This window comes from Prinia subflava, chromosome 8 (assembly GCF_021018805.1).
Source record: "Prinia subflava isolate CZ2003 ecotype Zambia chromosome 8, Cam_Psub_1.2, whole genome shotgun sequence".
NCBI lineage: Eukaryota > Metazoa > Chordata > Aves > Passeriformes > Cisticolidae > Prinia > Prinia subflava.
In genome coordinates, this window is record NC_086254.1 from 4,673,501 (window position 1) to 4,691,862 (window position 18,362).

General features: G+C 45.8%; 1 protein-coding gene across 2 annotated transcripts in view; it reads right to left on the reverse strand.

Moving 5' to 3' along the window:
* The window catches only part of MYL10 (myosin light chain 10), a 39,690-nt gene extending 21,707 nt beyond the window's left edge, over positions 1-17,983 (reverse strand). The window contains exon 1 of one of the 2 annotated variants that reach the window (XM_063404935.1): positions 17,783-17,983. In XM_063404935.1, the coding sequence (XP_063261005.1) occupies positions 17,783-17,944 (162 nt within the window). In that variant the 5' untranslated portion in view covers positions 17,945-17,983. Of the gene's footprint in view, positions 1-1,793; positions 1,838-17,782 lie in introns of those variants that run through there. The other variant, XM_063404936.1, reaches the window with a different exon arrangement.
* Between the last annotated feature and the right edge of the window lie 379 nt (positions 17,984-18,362).

Here is an 18,362-nt window from a genome sequence, read left to right on the forward strand (position 1 = left end):
TCCTTCTCCCATCCGCACAGAGCCTGTGGGGAGACAGCACAGCCCCAACTCGTCTGAAATGCCCCAGAATAAACGGGGAGCTGCAGACAGTTCTCAGAACTCCATTCCACAGCACTTGTGTGGTCTGCTCTCGTTAGAAAAATTATCTCCCTGAACCCTGCCTCTCTCACTGTCATCAGCCCTGGATGTCAGAGCCTAGTAGCACTGGCTGACTTGTAATTATTTTTTACTATGCTGCTTTGTCTGCACTAATCCTTTGAAAGTAGCTTTACTGCACATCTGAAATATTATGATGCTATAAAACCTCTGTAATATTTATAAATCCCTTAAGACATCATAAAGAGAGAAAAAAACCTCCCCACAGAGTTCATCTAGCATAATTACATATACATTTCCCTCTGATTAATAAAAAATGATCACTTCCTTATGTAAAGATATTCTTCAGCTTTCTTTCATTAAGGCTATTTTTTTTCTTTCCATTTTAAATCTGTTTCATGTGTCCCTGTATAGTGAGGTACCTCAGAAGAGATTTTCCCAAAACAAAAGGCACAATGAAAAGAACCACCACAGAGCATCGTGGGCTGAGCTGGGAGCGAGGAGACAGACGAGTCTCTCACTGTATTTTCACGTCTCCTAACTTAAGCATTTCATCACAGAACGTCCTGGAATATCTTCAAACATCAGCGAGTGCTGGTGTGTCATTGAACTAAGTAGGCAGGGAAAAAAACCTGATAAGTGAAATCTTGAGGAAAAAAAAGAAACAAAAAAGGAAGGAAAAAAGAAAAGCTGAGACCCAGCACTTGTCCCCCACCCCACAAGAGGGCTGGCTTAGACTTTACTGAGGCTGGTTAAAGGGAAACCTGTAAATCCACACCTGAAGAGGCACAGCCAGCACAAGGCCCTGGTCCCTTGTGAAACACTGCTGAGGGACATGGTTAGCGTGAAACCTCTGACACTGGGCTGAAACTGGGACCTGCTTTGTGCACGGATTTTGGAAATGCCATTGAATGTGGTTTTGCCCTGCTCAGAGCAACACGTGGATCACATTCATCACCTGCTTAAATAGGATCAAGTTTGAACTAAGCTTTGAGAAAGCTTTTCACATACAACTGCCTCTCTGGTGTTCTCCACAATCAAATATTCCATAGCCCCAGGGAGCCACTGGGCAGCACTGCTTTTAGACAGCCTGAAAAGGTCCTGCAAAAAGGAGCAAAATAAACAAAGACAAAATCACCTGCTCGGTTTTTTTTTTTCTAAGATTGTTGTAGTCATTCCTCTGAATTTTCAGGAGACAAGGAACTGCCCAATCTGCCCAAGGTTCCTTAGGCAGGAGTTCTTTGCTCCTTGGAATCACACTGAGGTGGCTGGTGGCGCCCCAGAGCTAAAAGCCAGCAGTGAGCAGGGCAGGGACAAGGCACAGAAATTTCTGCAGTGCTTTCTGCTTCTCCCCACAGCCACAAGAGCAACACAGTCCCAGCTCCAGAGCAATACCTTTCCCTCAGTGCCCCTCACACCACAGCAGACCTTAATGCCCTGCCAGGAGTGTGGATGTGGGACAGAGCTGCATGAGCTCTTCCTTTCTGCACGTTCCTCTACATTCTCTGCCTTCCTTGTTTGTTAAATACAGGCAGAGGAGTCCTTGGGAGTTCCCAGCTCCCTCTGTGGGGTGTATCTGCATTCTGGATGTGATGCTAAGGTGAGATTTCATGGGATGCTGTGTGATCATTCCTGCTCTATTTGAATCCTTAGAAAGAAATACAGAGATAAAGAGACATGGGAAGGATAAAACCTACCATGGTGCTGCTGCTCCTTCCACCCCTCCTCTGCCAACCAGTCAGCCAGCAAACACAATGCCAATTGTCTCTTTATATAGTGTCACCAAGGAATAAAAATATGCCCAGCTCCAAGTTTAGACAATAGATGTAAGGTTGGAAAAGTGCAGTAATTGGATCCCAATACCATTCCAAGCATCTGTTCCATGCACAGCTTTTGCTTTCACAGAAATAATGCAGCAGATAAGGAGGGGAGGCAGCTGGGGTACGATTGTGCAGCGCTCACAGCAAGCTCGAGCTGAAGGGGTTTTCCCACGTGCTGCTAAATAATGAACACAGGGCATGCACTGCAAGATTTTAAGTGGACATGGCATCCTGAAAGAAGCAGGAAGGGAAACACACTCCTTGAGAAAATGCTGGGGAAACCAGCAATAAATCCTGGCCACTTCAGCAGCCCCAGAGCCTGGTGCAGGCACTCAGAGCTGCAGCAAAATGTGTGAGGCTCTGCAGGACTGCATCTGTACCTGGGGGTGGGAAAGCAGCTCTGTGCAGGTGGCAATAAAGGGACTCACATCAGGTCCCTTTTCCCTGAATCTATAAAATGTCTGGAGTCTGGGGCCTTATCCCAAGAAAAGGCAAAGTGGAGGAGAGTCATGAGCATAAAAAAAGAGATGTGTGGAAATGAATGTGGCAGTGGGAGCAGGAGGCAACAGGAGGCAGAGGAGGAGCCACAGGGGCTGTGTCTCCCAGGGAATGCTCAGGGACATTAATACACATTCCATCCCTCTGGAATTGCTGCAACGGGCCAAAACATTAACCAGTATGAAATTGCATGATTCCACTGACGTGAACTCATGGCTCCTGCAGGTCTGCTGTGTCTCTCAGAGTGGCCATACAGGTGTTGGGATTTTTGTCTCTTTCCTGCTCCAAGGTCAGGCCGAATAAAACTCAGCAGACTCAGTTGTTTTTGAAGTCTCACTCTGAAATTTATTATCCTTATCTATTACAAGCTCAGGAGATGTGAGCTCTCTCTAACAAGTAGGGAAAGTTAAAATGGTGTCTACTCGAGGTTATTTAAGCCTTAATCATCCAATAACAAGTTGACATCTATATTATTTATGCTTCTAATCCAATTGTGATCACCCAAAACCTGCAATGCAGACCTCTTTGCCCCAATAACAGAAAACCACCCAGATTTGTGAAGAAGAAGGAAGAAGGAGGTGTCAAAAGCAACTAATCCACACCCAAAGCTCCATCTTGGCTCCCATATATCACCATACACCGAAATCCCAAATCTGTTTTTCACCCTGTGAGATCACACAATCCAAACTACATCCCCATGACCCCAGTACTATCACTCATTTTTGGAAGCCTGTTTTAAGGCCTCAGGTCAAATTAAGTGCTTCCCTCGAGTTCTGTGCCTGTCAGCACAGAGTCCAAAATCCTCAGCATCCAAAGCTCCCACATACAGGAACATCAGAACATTAAATTCAGCAGAAACAGTAGGATTTTCAGGAAGCTGCATCTGAAATTCTTCTTTCCATCAGTCACCCCAACCTTGAGTCACAGCAGTGCTTAACAAATGAACTGAACTTTGAGACAGATGTGCATTTAAGTTTCTGGTTGAACGGGGACCTTGTTCTTTCTCCAGGTCCAGCCCCTTGCAGTGCTGTCATCTCTAATCTTAGATCTGACTGCGTGCTCTTCAGAGCAAGGACTGCTTTAGCTGTTGTGGGGCACCTCAAACACCTACAGGGATAATTAAGTAATAAATAGGCATAACACAGCTCATCTGGCTTTAGTGAAATTGCCGTGGATGCGTGTTGGAAGTTAGCCTGGTGTTCATCGTTCTGACTTTGTGACATTAGAGCAATCCCCAGTGCAACAGAGCATGAGAATGAATCCCTCAGTCCCTCTGCCTGCAAGTGCCTGTGGAGAGCAGCCCCAGGTTTGTGTCCTGAGCTGGGTCTGGAAACTGAAAAACTCAGTGAGGTTTCTGAGGGAAATCCTACAGGATTTCCAAGGTGTGATCAAGGTGTGTCATGTTCACTGGTTCAGATCCTGATTCGTCGAGGCTGTTAAGCACCCACTTAACTTTTAGGGAGGAATAGTCCCACTGAAATCCAGGGAACAGCTCACAAACCTTCATGTGGGGATGTGGTTCCTTGTGCTGCAGGATCAGTGCCCTAATCCCAACAACAGAGACAAATCAGCAGCAACTTTGTCACTGATCCCACCGGCCTGGGATTCCATCCTGTGCATTTTGTGTCCTTTCTTGGAAAATCCTTATCCTGTCTCCCAGCCATCTCATGGTTTGGTCCCAGCAGCTCTGTTAACAGACTTCTGTATTGTTTTATTGGGAGTTTTGTTTTCTCTTATCTAGTATACCATCAGTCATCATTGTTATCATCAATTTGCTCCTTAGCCTTGTAGCTCGATCTGCAGGCATTCTCCAATAGTGCCTGTATTTTCTGCATTGATCTTTATCTTTTCACAGGATTTCTATATTAAATGAATCCTTCCAAGCTGTTTTCCAATGACACGTTGGGATGAAACCCACACCACGCTGTGTGTTTGTAATGCACGTGTCCTGAGAGACCAGAACCCTCCCTGCTCAGTCTGTGAAACAAATCCACAGAGGAATTAAGGGAGACACACATCTTGGCTTTAAAGGTCTGCTTGCTTCTGCAACTGCCTCCAAATTATAGAAAGGCTCCAGACTGGAGAGGGGAGGGAGACAAGGGGGGGAATAACATAAGGACTGGAAAAGAAAGGCTTGAATTTAATTGCCCTAAAAATTTCAATCATTCAATCTGGTAATTAGAGAGCTGGCTGATTCAGAAAGCAATTTCATTTGGAAAAAAAAAATAAAAAAAGGAGCCCAACAAGATAATTGATGCTAAGTGAATATTTTACCTGAAATATTAAATACCAAACTTAAGTCTGCCTCCAGGGCCCTTTCTGCTACCCCTTTTTGATCTGTCTTTCTACTTCTTTGTATTTCCCTCTCACATGACTCAACAGAACAGGACACTCCTTCAGAGAATCAGATTGTCACAGGGACAGGTTTATTTGAACTCTCTGTGCTGTGAAGGAGACAACACAATGATTTATTAGTAAAGAAAATAATAATAGGAAGTCTCCTGAGATGCAGCCTGGCTGCAAATCTCAGTGAGATTTTCCAGGGCTGAGTCTCTGTGTCTGGCCACGAGCACAGCCTGATGTGCTACCGAGGGGAGCAGCTCTCCTCAGGAGCTGATCAAGTACAGGGTAACAGCTTTCTTTGTCAACTTGACAAGGATTAGCAGAATGTTTCATGTTTAATTCTGGACTCTCTAATGCCAGGAAATGATACTTCAAGGCAGAGCTGTGCAGTCCTGCAGAGCACCGTGGGTGTCGGTGTCACAGGGGTCTGATTGCACAGGTCTCCTGGCAGTGTGGGAAGAGGAGCTGCCTTATTGCACACTGCTCAGGAGAGGGAACTGCTCATTCCTGGAGATTTAATGGCCTAATGAACAAGGGCAGCATCCCATAAACACCTAAAAGCAATGTTGTGTACCTGGAAATTAGGTAAATAATAATTTATGCTGCATTTATGGATGGAGAAATGATAAAAAAATGCACACAACACGTTGGATTCTGGTTTCCTGTGCTGTTCTAAGTGCTCACCTGTGCAGCGTTTTCACACAAAATGTTACACTTTATTCCTGTCAGTAATGTTAAATTTTAATCTTAAAAGACCTTTTAAAGTGAGATTCCACATCTGTTACTGCTCAGGAAGCCCACATCAAACATATTCAGGTGCCTTTGCAATTTCCATCTTTGAGGCTGATCATGAGAATGTCTCTGATCTGTACAACATTCACGATCCAAAAAAGCAGATGACAGGTCCTGGGGACAATCCTTGTGGGGAGATGGGATGCCAGATGCAGTGCCAAACGGAACGTGGCCTTTTTTTTGCAGCCAGGAAAAAAAAAAATCCACTAATGCTGAATATGCCAGGTAGGAAGTGAATGGCAAGGACTTGTGTGAGTACTGGGGCTGCTGCAGGTTATTGCAAGTTTTGAGACCAACTCCACACCACAACGTGACTCTGCTCCTGCCCACAGAGAGCCTCTCCTGGCCTGCCTTTGAGTGGATGCCTTCAAAAGAGGAGCTGTGGCAGTGAATCAGGCTTGGGAACGTCCTGCCAAAAGGTGGGAACACCCCCTGGCCTTTAGGAGAGTGCATCCTTCACACCAAGGGCTCCAGTTTCTGTGCAAGTCCTGGAGCTGAGCAAACCCTGGGTCAGGAGAATAAACCAAGGCACTAAAGGGAGAACATCAGCGAATTCCAGCAAAACCACCAGGCACAACCACCAGGCTAAGGTGGATTTCAAGCCCTCCAGAGAAAATCAGCAACTTGCCTTGAACCAACTACTTTTCCTTAATCACTTTAAATTTATCAGGAGCTCCTGTTCTTTTAAGAGCCATGATGATGCCCTTTTCTTTTCTCTGTGCAGTTGTTCTCTCAGTTGCTGATTAAATTCTTCATACAGAGGACAGGTTACCCCGTGCTGCTCAGGAAGTGTGGTCTCAATATTGTATTTTGGAGCCTGGCAACAAAGCAGATCTTAGGCAAGTGAGCCTTATGTTCACTGTGTTCAGAGCTCCTGCAGTACAGGTACAGAAAAGGAGCTATTACAGATACCTCTGCAGAATTTTAAATAAATTAAACAGTGCAAATCCCACTGTGAATCTCCTCTCTCTGTCGAGCAGAGACACAAACACCATTTTGGAAGCAGCCAGGGCTGCTGTAACTGTTAATTAAGTTCTGTGCATTTGTTGTTCAGGACACTGACTGCAAACCCCCTTCTCTGAGCTACCCCTCCCTCTCTGAGCATTCATAGCCACTCTCTAATCTGACAAAAACTGTGTACTCTTTTATACTTGGAGGTCACTTTATGTTACTTACAGTGTGTTGCATTATGTCAAAAGGCATAACACAACATAATAAGAAGCAGACCAATATAACTCAACCTGACATCAATGACATAATATGATGTGGCTACTGAGAAATGCACTGTTGTCATTGTTTTGTGTTTTCATGTGATACCCCTTTGCCATTCCAGCACGGGGCATTTGTTGCAGAATTTGGAGAAGAAGGTTACAGGACTGAGCACACCTGGTTCTGCTGAGGCTCCCAAAATTTTTGCACTGAGATCACTTGGTTGGATTTGCTGGGGCTTCCTCCTGATTTACACTAGCAAAGAATCAGGCTCTAAAAAAATCATCACATAAAGAGCAGTTACATTAGGAAAGCCATCAAGTTGGAAAATGCAGCTCCTGGGAGTAAGGGAATGACAGCACAGTCACAGTCCCTGTAACCTTACCCTGCCCTCCTGGGCAGTGCAGGAGCCTGCACTGTTTTTCCTGCAGGTTATTTCATTCTGTAGGACTGTGCAGCAAAGCAGCTGTTCAATATTTCTCTTAACTTCTTCACGTAGTCTGTGGTCCCATATCTCATTTGGTGCACATCAAACAAATCCTTTTGTGGCTTAGGTACTTTTCTTCTTCCTGTTTTTATTTGCTATTGTACTGTTCTAATTACTACAGTGGATGTGTATTTCAAAGCCAAGGCTGAATCTGCCTTCCCAACACACCCACGAGGTTGAAACATGCTGTTATTCCTTCCTTCTTCCACAGACAGGGAGCAGAAGCACAAAATTGCATCTACAGGCCCAATGGGATGTCTGTCCTGGACAAGGCTACAGCACAAGGCAGCAAAATCCCAGCCTTTTGCATTAATTCTTTGTTTTTATTCCCTGGCTGCTTTATCCTGCCCAGATCCTCAGTGCAAAGAGCAGGCATGAACCTCATTTGTGGAAGCCTTGGGCAGCAGTAGGTGAAAATGGATTGTTCTGGTGATGAATCCACCCAACAGAACCAAAACAGGAGACCCAACAGTAACAAAAATAATTGAGCTGATGGATTAGAATGAAACCCAATGTACTTTCCAGTAGGGTTTTACAGACAAATCCATCAAAAAAAACCACCTCTAGCCTCTTCTCCTCTCTAGCTCAGGCCACAGAGTTCTATATATCAGTTTCAAGCCCATGTCTTCTGGCTGAGCTGGGACCTATTTTTAAGCATTGCTGTTGTTGTTATTAACATTGCCTTATGTTGGTGGTGCTTGGGAGGCTTGGAGGCACAGGGACAGGTCACAACATCACTGCTGCAAGGGAGGGTTTGATGAGAATGCAATGAGTTTCTGCTGGCAAAGCCTGTTCTTCCTGGCCTGCTGAAAAGTTTGGGTTTAGCAAAGAAAAGTCAGGAGTGCAGGGAGGTTAAGGGAAGTAAAGAGCTCTGGGAAACCAGGTGAGGTTAGACATGTGCCAACATTCTGGCCAGGTATCCCCACAGAAAGGAATTACATTCACTTAAAGCTTTCAAAGAATGAAGGAACAAGGCTTGACAAATGGTTCTCCCTGTCAGAATTTTTACCTGAGTATGTCTGTCTTTTATTTAGCTTTTGGTGGGGTCAGCTATGCCATTTTCTGTTAGGATGAGATCTTATTTTCTAAATTAATCTGCTGCATTTCTAATTTCTGTCTGTACCAACACAGATGTATAATTTTTGCAATGTTTACAATATGGCATGGGTCTTCCTAAAATTTTGGGGTGAGCAGTTGGAACTCCTCACCTGAAATCTCACAATGTAGGGTTCCACCTCCTCTGAAAAAAATCAGTATAGCAAAATCCAATTTTGTTTAGAGAAAATAATATCTAAATATTGACCTAGTGCCTAAACTTGTGGCAGGTGTTTGTGGTTTAGCTGCAGGTGAGTCTCAGAGTTGGTTGGGTCACATCACACTGGGATTTGGAGCCAGTGATGCTCCACTGCAGGCACACACAGAGTGGAACAGGACACAGGCAGCACCTCGGAGTACAGCACAGATTTTAGGCTACACCACCCATAAAAGCACTGGATAAAGGACTGCTAAATGAGGGACAATTCAAGAATTTAAGTGCAGTGGAAAATGCCAGCTGAAATAGTCACTCTGGAAATTATGGATAGAGTAGCTTGACAGTGCTTTGCAGATGAGTGTAGAATGTGGTAATATCCCTCCAGCACAGTAACTGTAAATCCAGGAGCCACAAAGGCATTCAACAACTTTTTGTAAATGTCACAAGTTCCTAATTCAACCCTTTGGCACTTTTCTAAAAAATCATTATGGGAGAATCATCACCTGGCATAGTAACAAACTCCCCTGTTTGTGCTAATGGAACAACCCACACCCCTAAACCTGGCTTAAAATTATCAAAAGGAGCACAGCATATAAGAAAGGTACTATATTCTGACCTCACAAACAACAGCCTTGGCACCTCTTAGAAAAAGCAGGATTATTTGAGGCTGAGGACAGACTCTGGAGCCTTTGCAGCATTCACAGAGTGATGGAATGGTTTGGGTTGGCAGGGAGCTTTGGAGATCCACAGTGCTGGGAGCCGTGGTTCCACTGCAGTGCAGGAGCTGCAGGTGGAAGGTGCAGCAGGGAGGATTCTCCTGGCAGTGGAGGCTCAGGTGTCACAGTGGTGACAACACATCCTGCCAGAGCAGGGCTCAGGTGGGGCCTGGGAGGGACCAGCTCTGAGATGAGGTGAGCACCCCCTGGAAAAGCCTCCAGGAGAGAGCCAGGCACACTCTGAATGGTGCTTCAGCACCTCCAGCCCTCACACTGCCTCCCTGGGGAGCACTGCCTGAGCACCCTGTGGGTAGAACCTACAGATCTGACACTCTGAGCCTTGCCTGTCTTTGCTCTGCCTTTGCCAGTCTTGCTAATCCTCACTTTGAGCTGAGACTAATCAGGCTCTTTTAACTTAGGACCCCCCAAGCTATCCCTGTTCTCTTGGATGGATTACCCTGTTGTGACAGGTCTCGACCTGCTCTTTGACTCAGTTCTCTTGCTAGCCCATTTGATATTCCTGGCACTTCAAAACACAGACATTAGTTATGTATGCGTGTGAGCCAACCCCGATGTACTCAGAAATGCAACACAAAATCCCCTGGTAGTTTGGAAATACACACTACAGTCACTCAAACAGGAGGAAATGCAAATGCCACACTCAGACACATTGGCATATTCCCATTTAGCCCATACAAGTATCCCAAAAGTAGGACTCCACACCCCAAAAGTCATGTTTTAGAGGACAAAAGATTTGAAAAATAACAATAAATTGTAATAATTGCCTCTCAGGTGGGCTGAGTTACTCCTTGAGGAACCAGTCTTCCTCCCTTGTCTGTGAAGGAAATACCTTTAACTTGAGCTTTTTGGTTTAAAAGCAATCTGAGCCATGATTCCAACATCCTGGCCACTCCCCAAATCCCAAAGCCTAAAGCCCAGAACACGAGAACTGACAAAACTGAAACGATCTGGGTGCAGAGAGTTGAACTTTAGTAAGAAACAAACTTGACCCACATTATGCCTTTCAGTAGAAGTCAAGACTAAAGCTTCTAGAGGCCAAAATCTCTCCTGAAAGGAGAAGCAAACAGCTCAAGGTAGATCCTTCCCTAGGGGGTGGCAGGTTGTGGTGACACTGCTCCACAATCCATCTGCTGTCCCCAGAGCAGGGATGGAAGCTGCTCCTTGCTGAGGAAAACAAGGGCAGGAGAGAAGAGCTGCTCTCTCCCACCAGAGCCCAGCAGCTGCAGGGTCAGCTGGAGCCAGGTCCCTGCAAAGGGGGACACTGAGCACACCCCGTCCTCAAAATCATTTGGGAAAGGCTCTTCCATGGTCCTGCTCAGCACAGCTGTGCATGGACACCCTGCACCTCACTGAAAAGGTACAGAGCGATGCACTGAGGGGAATCTCCTCTGGGAAAGGAAAAATAGTTGGAATCCGAACTGGAAGATGTTTACAATGAATAATTGTGGCTCCCAGACTAACTACCACCAACAACTGGAGTGCAGATAACAGCAATGACTGCTTCCCACAGGGAGCCAGGAACTTCACAAGCTCCTCAGAAGACAGAATTAGCAAATAGCCACCTTTTCCAGGTTTTTACTTTTCTTGTGGTGAGTGAGTAATTCTCCCTCATCAATGGCAGGCACTGGTGCATTCTGTATTGAAAGGAAAAATGCAAACGAACCCAGGAAATGCTCTGTGTTCACTTACAGGCATAAGGAACTCAGAACTCACTGATCACTTGTATGTATCAGTTCTTGAGAGCACACAAGCAAACAGAGTCCTCCAGGCAAGGCTGCTGTGAACTCCCAACCTAAGGTTCTTAAATATCCCAGGCAGAAGGAAATCCAATTTTCATTAACCTCATTAAACCAGACACTCTTTTGCCTGCTGAGTGCCCACTTCAGTGAGGCAGGTAAATGTCCAGTCTGTTTAAACCCTGTGTTTATCTTTTGTTCCATGTGTTTATCTGTGACCAACCCCTCTTCACTCATCCACGGTGGCTGTGCAGAGCCCCAGTGGATAAATGTGGGTTAATGATGAGGAGAGGTAATTTGCATTTTGGTGTTTGTCAGTGTGACATGCAAAGAGTTTCTGTGCAAGGAGGCATCAGCTGCATGTCCTGCTTGTGGTGTTTATAATTTTGGTTTTTATATAAGGAAACAGACAAATATTCAAGGCTAATATAGGTGCAAAGGACTGCCTTTAGCAAATGCAATCATCACTCCACACTTGTCCTGGGCAGTTTGCCTGCTTCTTACCAGTAAGCTGACAGATCATGGAAGGAAGAACAAACTCTGGGTACACTACCTTACTCCAGTCTTTGGGTCAAGGAATGTGTTATGTATCCTGAGATTTCAGCAGGAGCTCTTGGATACTCAGGGATTTTTTAATCAACTCACTTATCTACTTGACAGAATGTACAATTTTAGTTCCTCGTATATAAGGCAGGATGTCGAGGTGTCCTGCAACGTTAAGTGGTTAAAAAAAATACACCCCAGAGCTCTTCAAGTAGCTCTTCCTCGTTGTAAACCATGCTTGACTTCCTGATTTGTTTGAGGAAAAAGCCACTGAGTGTGTAGACATCTTTTATCCCTCTTAGCCACAATTCCTTTGAGAAATCCAACAGCGAAGGTGGATACAATTATTGTAAATAATGTTGGATAGAACCCAGAGCAGATGAAGGTGGGAGGATACAGCTCAACAAGAACAGAAGTGGTTTCTAATGAGAGAGGGAATATTTCACTCTCAGCATGGCTGTTATTATGTCCTACACATTAATTCAGCCGAGAAGTCTTGAAGTAGCAGGATGAGTTTGTATTCACTGAAGTGGCAGGCACTGGCACTGCCTTCCTCTCTACTCTTACAATTAATACTTTCCTGATTCTCAGAGAGGAATACAAGAGAGTTGAACCCTGTGAGGCATGAGGCACCTCACAGGGTCTCAAAACTTGCAATATTGCTGCCTAGTCCATTCACAGCAGTACATATTTCACTTTCAGTTTTATTTTGATTGATTTCTCTATTTTTCCTAGAGCTGTTGGACATGATTCACCTTCTTGGAAAATAAGCCCTAATAATTCTATCAGAGATGTGAATTCTTCTGCCCAGGAACACCCATGGTTGGACAGTTTCCTAAACCTTCCCCCTGGTGGAACTTTGCCCTGAGTTGTCCTTTCTACAAGTGAGCAACCAGCACGTGAGCTGGTGGAATGGTTTTACCTCAAAATCCAGAGGTAAATCTGGATCTTTGTTTAAATCCCTCTACCCTCACTGTGCTTTAATTTTCTAGACATTCCTGACCTCTGCACAGGTGGAGGTCACCAGTCCTTCCAGCCAAGATGTGCAAAGTTCCTTTTCTCCTTTCCCTGCTCCCAGGAGCTGCAGGGCAGGGTTATTGTGCTGTTTGTGGGGATTTCTTTTCACGCTGCTTCCCAGAGCTGACAGAAAAGAGAAGGACAGGAAGTGTGAGGGGATTATTTCCAGGCTGACACAGGTACCCACGAGTAACATCTTTGGTGGTGCCATTCTAAACCCTTCCTCTCCATATAAGAACTCTGCATTCCCAAACCTGCTAAAATCCTGAAAGTTTGAAGTGGAACCCTGCTATGGTTAATTTAAGTCAAATACAGCCTGTTTGGCTCCCTAAAGGATCTAACTATAAATCATATATCCTTGTGGCATATCACAGAAGAAGAAAAAGGCCCCACATCCTTTTTCCGTGTGTTTTTCTTGTCTCTTGCCTTGCACTCACATCTGCCAGGAGCCTGTTCCTTGTCCCACAGTTGTGCAGCCCTCGATGCAGCACACCCCAAGGCCACAGCCTCATTTCTGGGGTGCTTTTTCAAGGCTGATAGACAAACAGCTGCAGCCAGCAGTGAAAGCTGCATTTAGGCAGCACAAAGGAACAAATGCAGGCAGGGGCTGTGTGCCTGCAGCTCTCACTGACTGCAGCCCGGGCTGTGGCAGCTCTCAGCATCTCTTAGGATTTATTCTGCTTGTGAGGAAGGCAGTGTGTGACTGCAAACCACAGCTCCCAGCCACTTCTCCCTCCCTGGGTGTTGAGTGAGATCCTGAGCTCTTGCAGACCTGCCCTTACCTTTCCCAGGCGGGAATAAAAGCAAAACACGGGGCTGAATTTATCTGCAGCCAGCGGAAATTTCATATTGAGGGTTACAGGCATCCTGTGCCTCTTAAAAGCAAGTAATAAAATGCTGCTCTCAATTACAAATTGTATTTACATTTTAAACCCCCATATGGCTTGGGGGGGGTGGAGGGAGGTTTTGAATGCATTAGCAGCAGCGCTGTGCCATGATTAGTTACAATTTTTTGCTCTTTTTAATGAACAATTAATGCCTCCACCTTTTTTTTTTTTCTCTTTCTCTTGCAAACTGAGCCTGTGGCTATGCCAGATATAGTCAGTAAATGAGACACAATTCCTGCCTCATGTTATAACCAAAACAAGAAAATGCATGGAGGTGACCATCTCAAAAGGCCTCCTGGAACAGGATTCACACACTGAGCATAAATTCAATAACAATTGATTTTTGTTATGTAACTTCCAGGGGTAAACTTTTCAAAGTGCAGGGACATTTACCAGGAAAATGCAAAGCGCATGCAAATGTGCCCAGCTCCATCCTGCAGTGCTAAGAAAGCCAAATCCCTTCTCCCTGCCCTCAAGCTCTGCTGAACACAAAGCACTCCTTGTGTTCCATGGTCACAACAGGACCTGCTAAAGGGTTTTACCCCAACCTTCTCCTAAGTCCCTTTTAAGTACCAAAAGGCCACAATTGGGTCTCCTTGGAGCCTTCTCCAGGTTGAAAAACCCCAGCTCCCTCAGCCTTTCCTCACGGGTGAAGTTTTTCAGCCCTCAGAACATTTTTGTGGCTGGCGTCCCCCATCAGGTCCCTCTGTGTGCTGGGAGCCCAGGGCTGGGGGCAGAGCTCCAGCTGGAATTCCAGCGGAGACTGGAGAGGGGCAGAGCCCCCCTGGCTGCTGCCCACCCTGGGCATGAGCCCAGAGCCAGGGCTGCTCCTGACCCCCGTAGCGCCAGCCTGGATTGACCCCAGGGGCTGCACTGCAGAGCTGGGAACAGCTGGGAGCAGAGATGGGAACTGGGATGGGAACTGGGATGGGAACTGGGATGGGAACAGAGCTGGGAACTGGGATGGGAACAGAGCTGGGAACTGGGATGGGAAGAGAACTGGGAACTGGGATGGGAACAGAGATGGGAACTGGGATGGGAAGAGAACTGGGAACTGGGATGGGAACAGAGATGGGAACAGAGCTGGGAACTGGGATGGGAACAGAGCTGGGAACTGGGATGGGAACAGAGCTGGGAACTGGGATGGGAACAGAGCTGGGAACTGGGATGGGAACAGAGATGGGAACAGAGCTGGGAACAGAACTGGGAACAGAGCTGGGAACAGAGCTGGGAACAGAACTGGGAACAGAGATGGGAACAGAGATGGGAACAGAACTGGGAACAGAGATGGGAACAGAGATGGGAACAGAGTTGGGAGCAGAGATGGGAACAGCTGGAAACAGAACTGGGACCAGAACAGGGAGCAAAGCTGGGAGCAGAACTGGGAGCAGAACTGGGAGCAGAACTGGGAGCAGAGCTGTGCCAATTTACCACAGTGAACCTCTTTTGTTTTTATTTACAAATAATACATTTATGACACAAAGGCTATAAATGCTATTTCATTACTTTTACTGCTTATTTAGATATTTCCCTGGAGGGCTAACACAGCATTACTGCTGTGTTGCTATTTCAGCTTCTGTTTTTACAGAAGTTTAGTTTGCAGCTAAACCATTTGGCCTAACTGGGGCTAGGCTGAGCTCAGAGCTCAGCTTTGGACAAGAAGCACATTTGGTGTAATTAGATTTGTGGGTTTAGGTGTTTGGGGTTTATTTTTTTACTGTACAACTCTTTAATAAAAAGAAACAGCTGTAATTTATAGCCCAGCATTTGCCAAGTGGCTTGTCTGGTCTCAGATTATTTTTTTATGACTGAAATTTTAAATTTAGGTGAAAATTTCAAAGAAGCTTAGTACCCACAATTGAGGCAGGTGTTCAGTGCTGCCAAACTCAAGCACTCAAAAATCATGAATGAGGCATGAAAATACCAGTATTAACTCAAAATTAGAAGACATGGACACAAACTGACACCCACACATCCCCATGGGTATACAAGCACCTCTAAATAAGGCTAATATTTAATTTTGCATCGAATTCACTCCTAATGAAAATTCATGTTTTAATATAGTATGCAATATTTGTGACATTGAAAAAATCTTCTAAGCAAAAACATTTTGATGTTGGATTAAGTATACTTAAGGCAATACAATTAAAAATATTTTTATTTTGCTCAATAAGCAGCAGTTTTCAGTGAGAAGCTGGGATTAAATTATTCTCTATCCCACAATATTGTATCAGTTTGGATCATGACTTTGGGTTCTTTTTTTTTTTTAGCATTCCAGTACTTGTTTTCAATATGCAATTTTTCCCAAGCTTTTCTCTACAATAATGAAAGCTCAAAAATTCCTGTTTGGAGTTTCACACAAGCTAAGATTCTTTAATCATCCAGCTTTGGGAACTCCACACCTAAGAAGAACTGAGCATGATAAGCATCACATAAAAATATCAGGAAAAACGTGAACAAGGTGTGTTGCTTTTCTTTATCAAGAAAGCTGAAACTTTGCTTTCCTTGCAAGAGTCCAATCCCCAGCATAACAAATACCTGCCCATGATGAGAACTTCCAAGACTTTCTGGAAGATATAATTGCTCTTTTAGGTGCCTTTGTAGAGCAAATACTCATTGGATGGTGCAGACAAATGCCGACAGAAAGTTGTTCTGTGAGTGCCCCCTCATTGCTCTGCACACGAATGAGTGAACTTCCAGAACATTTACTGCACTCTGGGAATGCAATTGCAAATGTTCAGGCATTGTGAAGGAGGGAAATGCAGCAGTGAGCCAGCGTCTGCCAGAGGTGTCCCAGAGGAATGGAAGTGCTGCTGACTCCCTTAGCTGGGAGCCAGTCCTCAGAGGGAAAAGGTGAAAAAGGCTCTGCAGGGCTTTGAGAGCAGGTCCTGCTCCAGGACTCTCAGAGCAGGTCCTGCTCCAGGAATCTGAGAGTGTGTCCTGCTCCAGGACTGCAAGAACAGGTCCTCCATCCAGGACTGTGAGAGTGTGTCCTGCATCCAAGACTTTGAGAATGTGTCCTGCTCCAGGAATTTGAGAATGTGTCCTGTTCCAGGACTGTGAGAGCAGGTCCTGCTCCAGGACTGTGAGAGTGTGTCCTGCTCCAGGACTGTGAGAGTGTGTCCTGCTCCAGGACTGTGAGAGCAGGTCCTGCATCCAGGACTGTGAGAGCAGGTCCTGCCCCAGGACTGTGAGAGCAGATCCTGCCCCAGGACTGTGAGAGCAGATCCTGCTCCAGGACTCTCAGAGCAGGTCCTGCATCCAGGGCTTTGAGAATGGCACATCCAGGCACAATGGGAAAAGTGCTGATAGTTTCCCACTACCCCAGCGCACAGCAGGGGCTGGCAGTGTTTTCCCAAAGCAGAAGGCCCCTTGCCCGTGTTATTGTATGCACAGAAGTGATGCCTGGGTGCTGAAATCCCGAGAAGCACTGGCACATTAACACCGTGCTGCTGGAACACATCAGGGCAATTGTGCTCTGGTGCTGTGTTACTGACTGCAGGGCATCCAGCAACAGCTCTCCAGTAACCCAGTCCCCCTGCCGAGGTGAAAGAAACATCTTAATGGGAGACCCTGACATTTCTGCAGGCCCATCTACATTCCTGCACATCAACACAGCCATTGGCCTCGCATGAGGTCACAGGGAGCCCTGTAAAAACATTCAATCACAAAGAAGTCCAAACCCCAAGTCAAAACATAACTCACAGGGGTAGTGAAACCATACTGGGCTCCCAGCTAACTGCACTGACTGGGGAAACAATCAGGGTGATGAAAGAAGGGCATTTCAGAGCTCCTCAAGAAAAGCTTTAACAGTGTTCTATATCATGAGTCAAAAACTCAAAAGCCCACAGTGGTCACAGAGCAATTCACTTGGAAGAACTCATGCAAAATGTCATTTGTTCTGGCTACTGGATCTGAAGCTACCAGGGCGTGTAACTGTTTATTCAGGTTTTAAAGCAACACTGATCCTCCAGCCAGGCCTGGGAACATTGCAGCAGACCCTGCAACAGAAAGAATCACCTATGGCAAAAGAGCTGCACAAGATAAACTGAAATAGTTTTTTAAAAAGCATAAGCCTGTCACAGAGATTCACTCCCAGTCCCAGTGACAACCTGCTGCTCATATTGATTTGGGGTAAGCACAGCACCAGCTGGAGATTAAACCTTGCCCCACCATGGCTCTGACACTGCCAGTCCTTCTTTGTCTCAGTCAGAGCTCAGCCAGTGTAAGGGGGCTACAGTGGAAAGTTTGTGCAAAGTGAACCAGAAGATGACTGCACAGCAGCCACCACGTAGAAACCAAAGTGAGAACTAAACACACAAAGGCCTTGTGCCCTTCCAAAGCTGGGGATCAACAGGAACTCACCAGTCCAGTGGAACTCACATTCAAACAGCCCCAAAAGCACCAGAGAAGTTCTTCAGTGGTCTGGCCTTTAAAGCTAAAAAGCATCTCCATGGGCAAGGTCCTGCTTTCCTCTGCAGCAGAAGAAATATTATTCAGAACTCCCCTTGGAGGTTTTGGGTTCATGTTTGATTTTAAATTCCTTTCATCCTGAAATCTTGGGGCTTGATTCTTACATCTTGAGAAGTCCTTCATGTGTGGGCAGGGTGGATGTAAGGAGCTTCCTGCTGAGAGTGCCAGGCAGTGCACACTCACCTTTCCATTCCACAGCGTGCATGTCCCAGTGTCCCAGGGCAGAGCCACCTCCAGCGCCACGGGGACACCAAAGGGACACCTGTCCTGTGCTGCCAGCCCTGCCACAGGAGGTAGGACAGACCACACAGAATGTTCATTTCTTGCCCAACCTCATTAGGGGCCATCAGAGTTCATCTGCAGACTGAAGCAATGTGATTCAAGCAGGTCTCAGCAAGGCAGTGACCAGCACTGGCAGTGGAACCTCTGTCTTCTACATCCCACAGACCAAGCTCCTGCTGCTCATTACTAC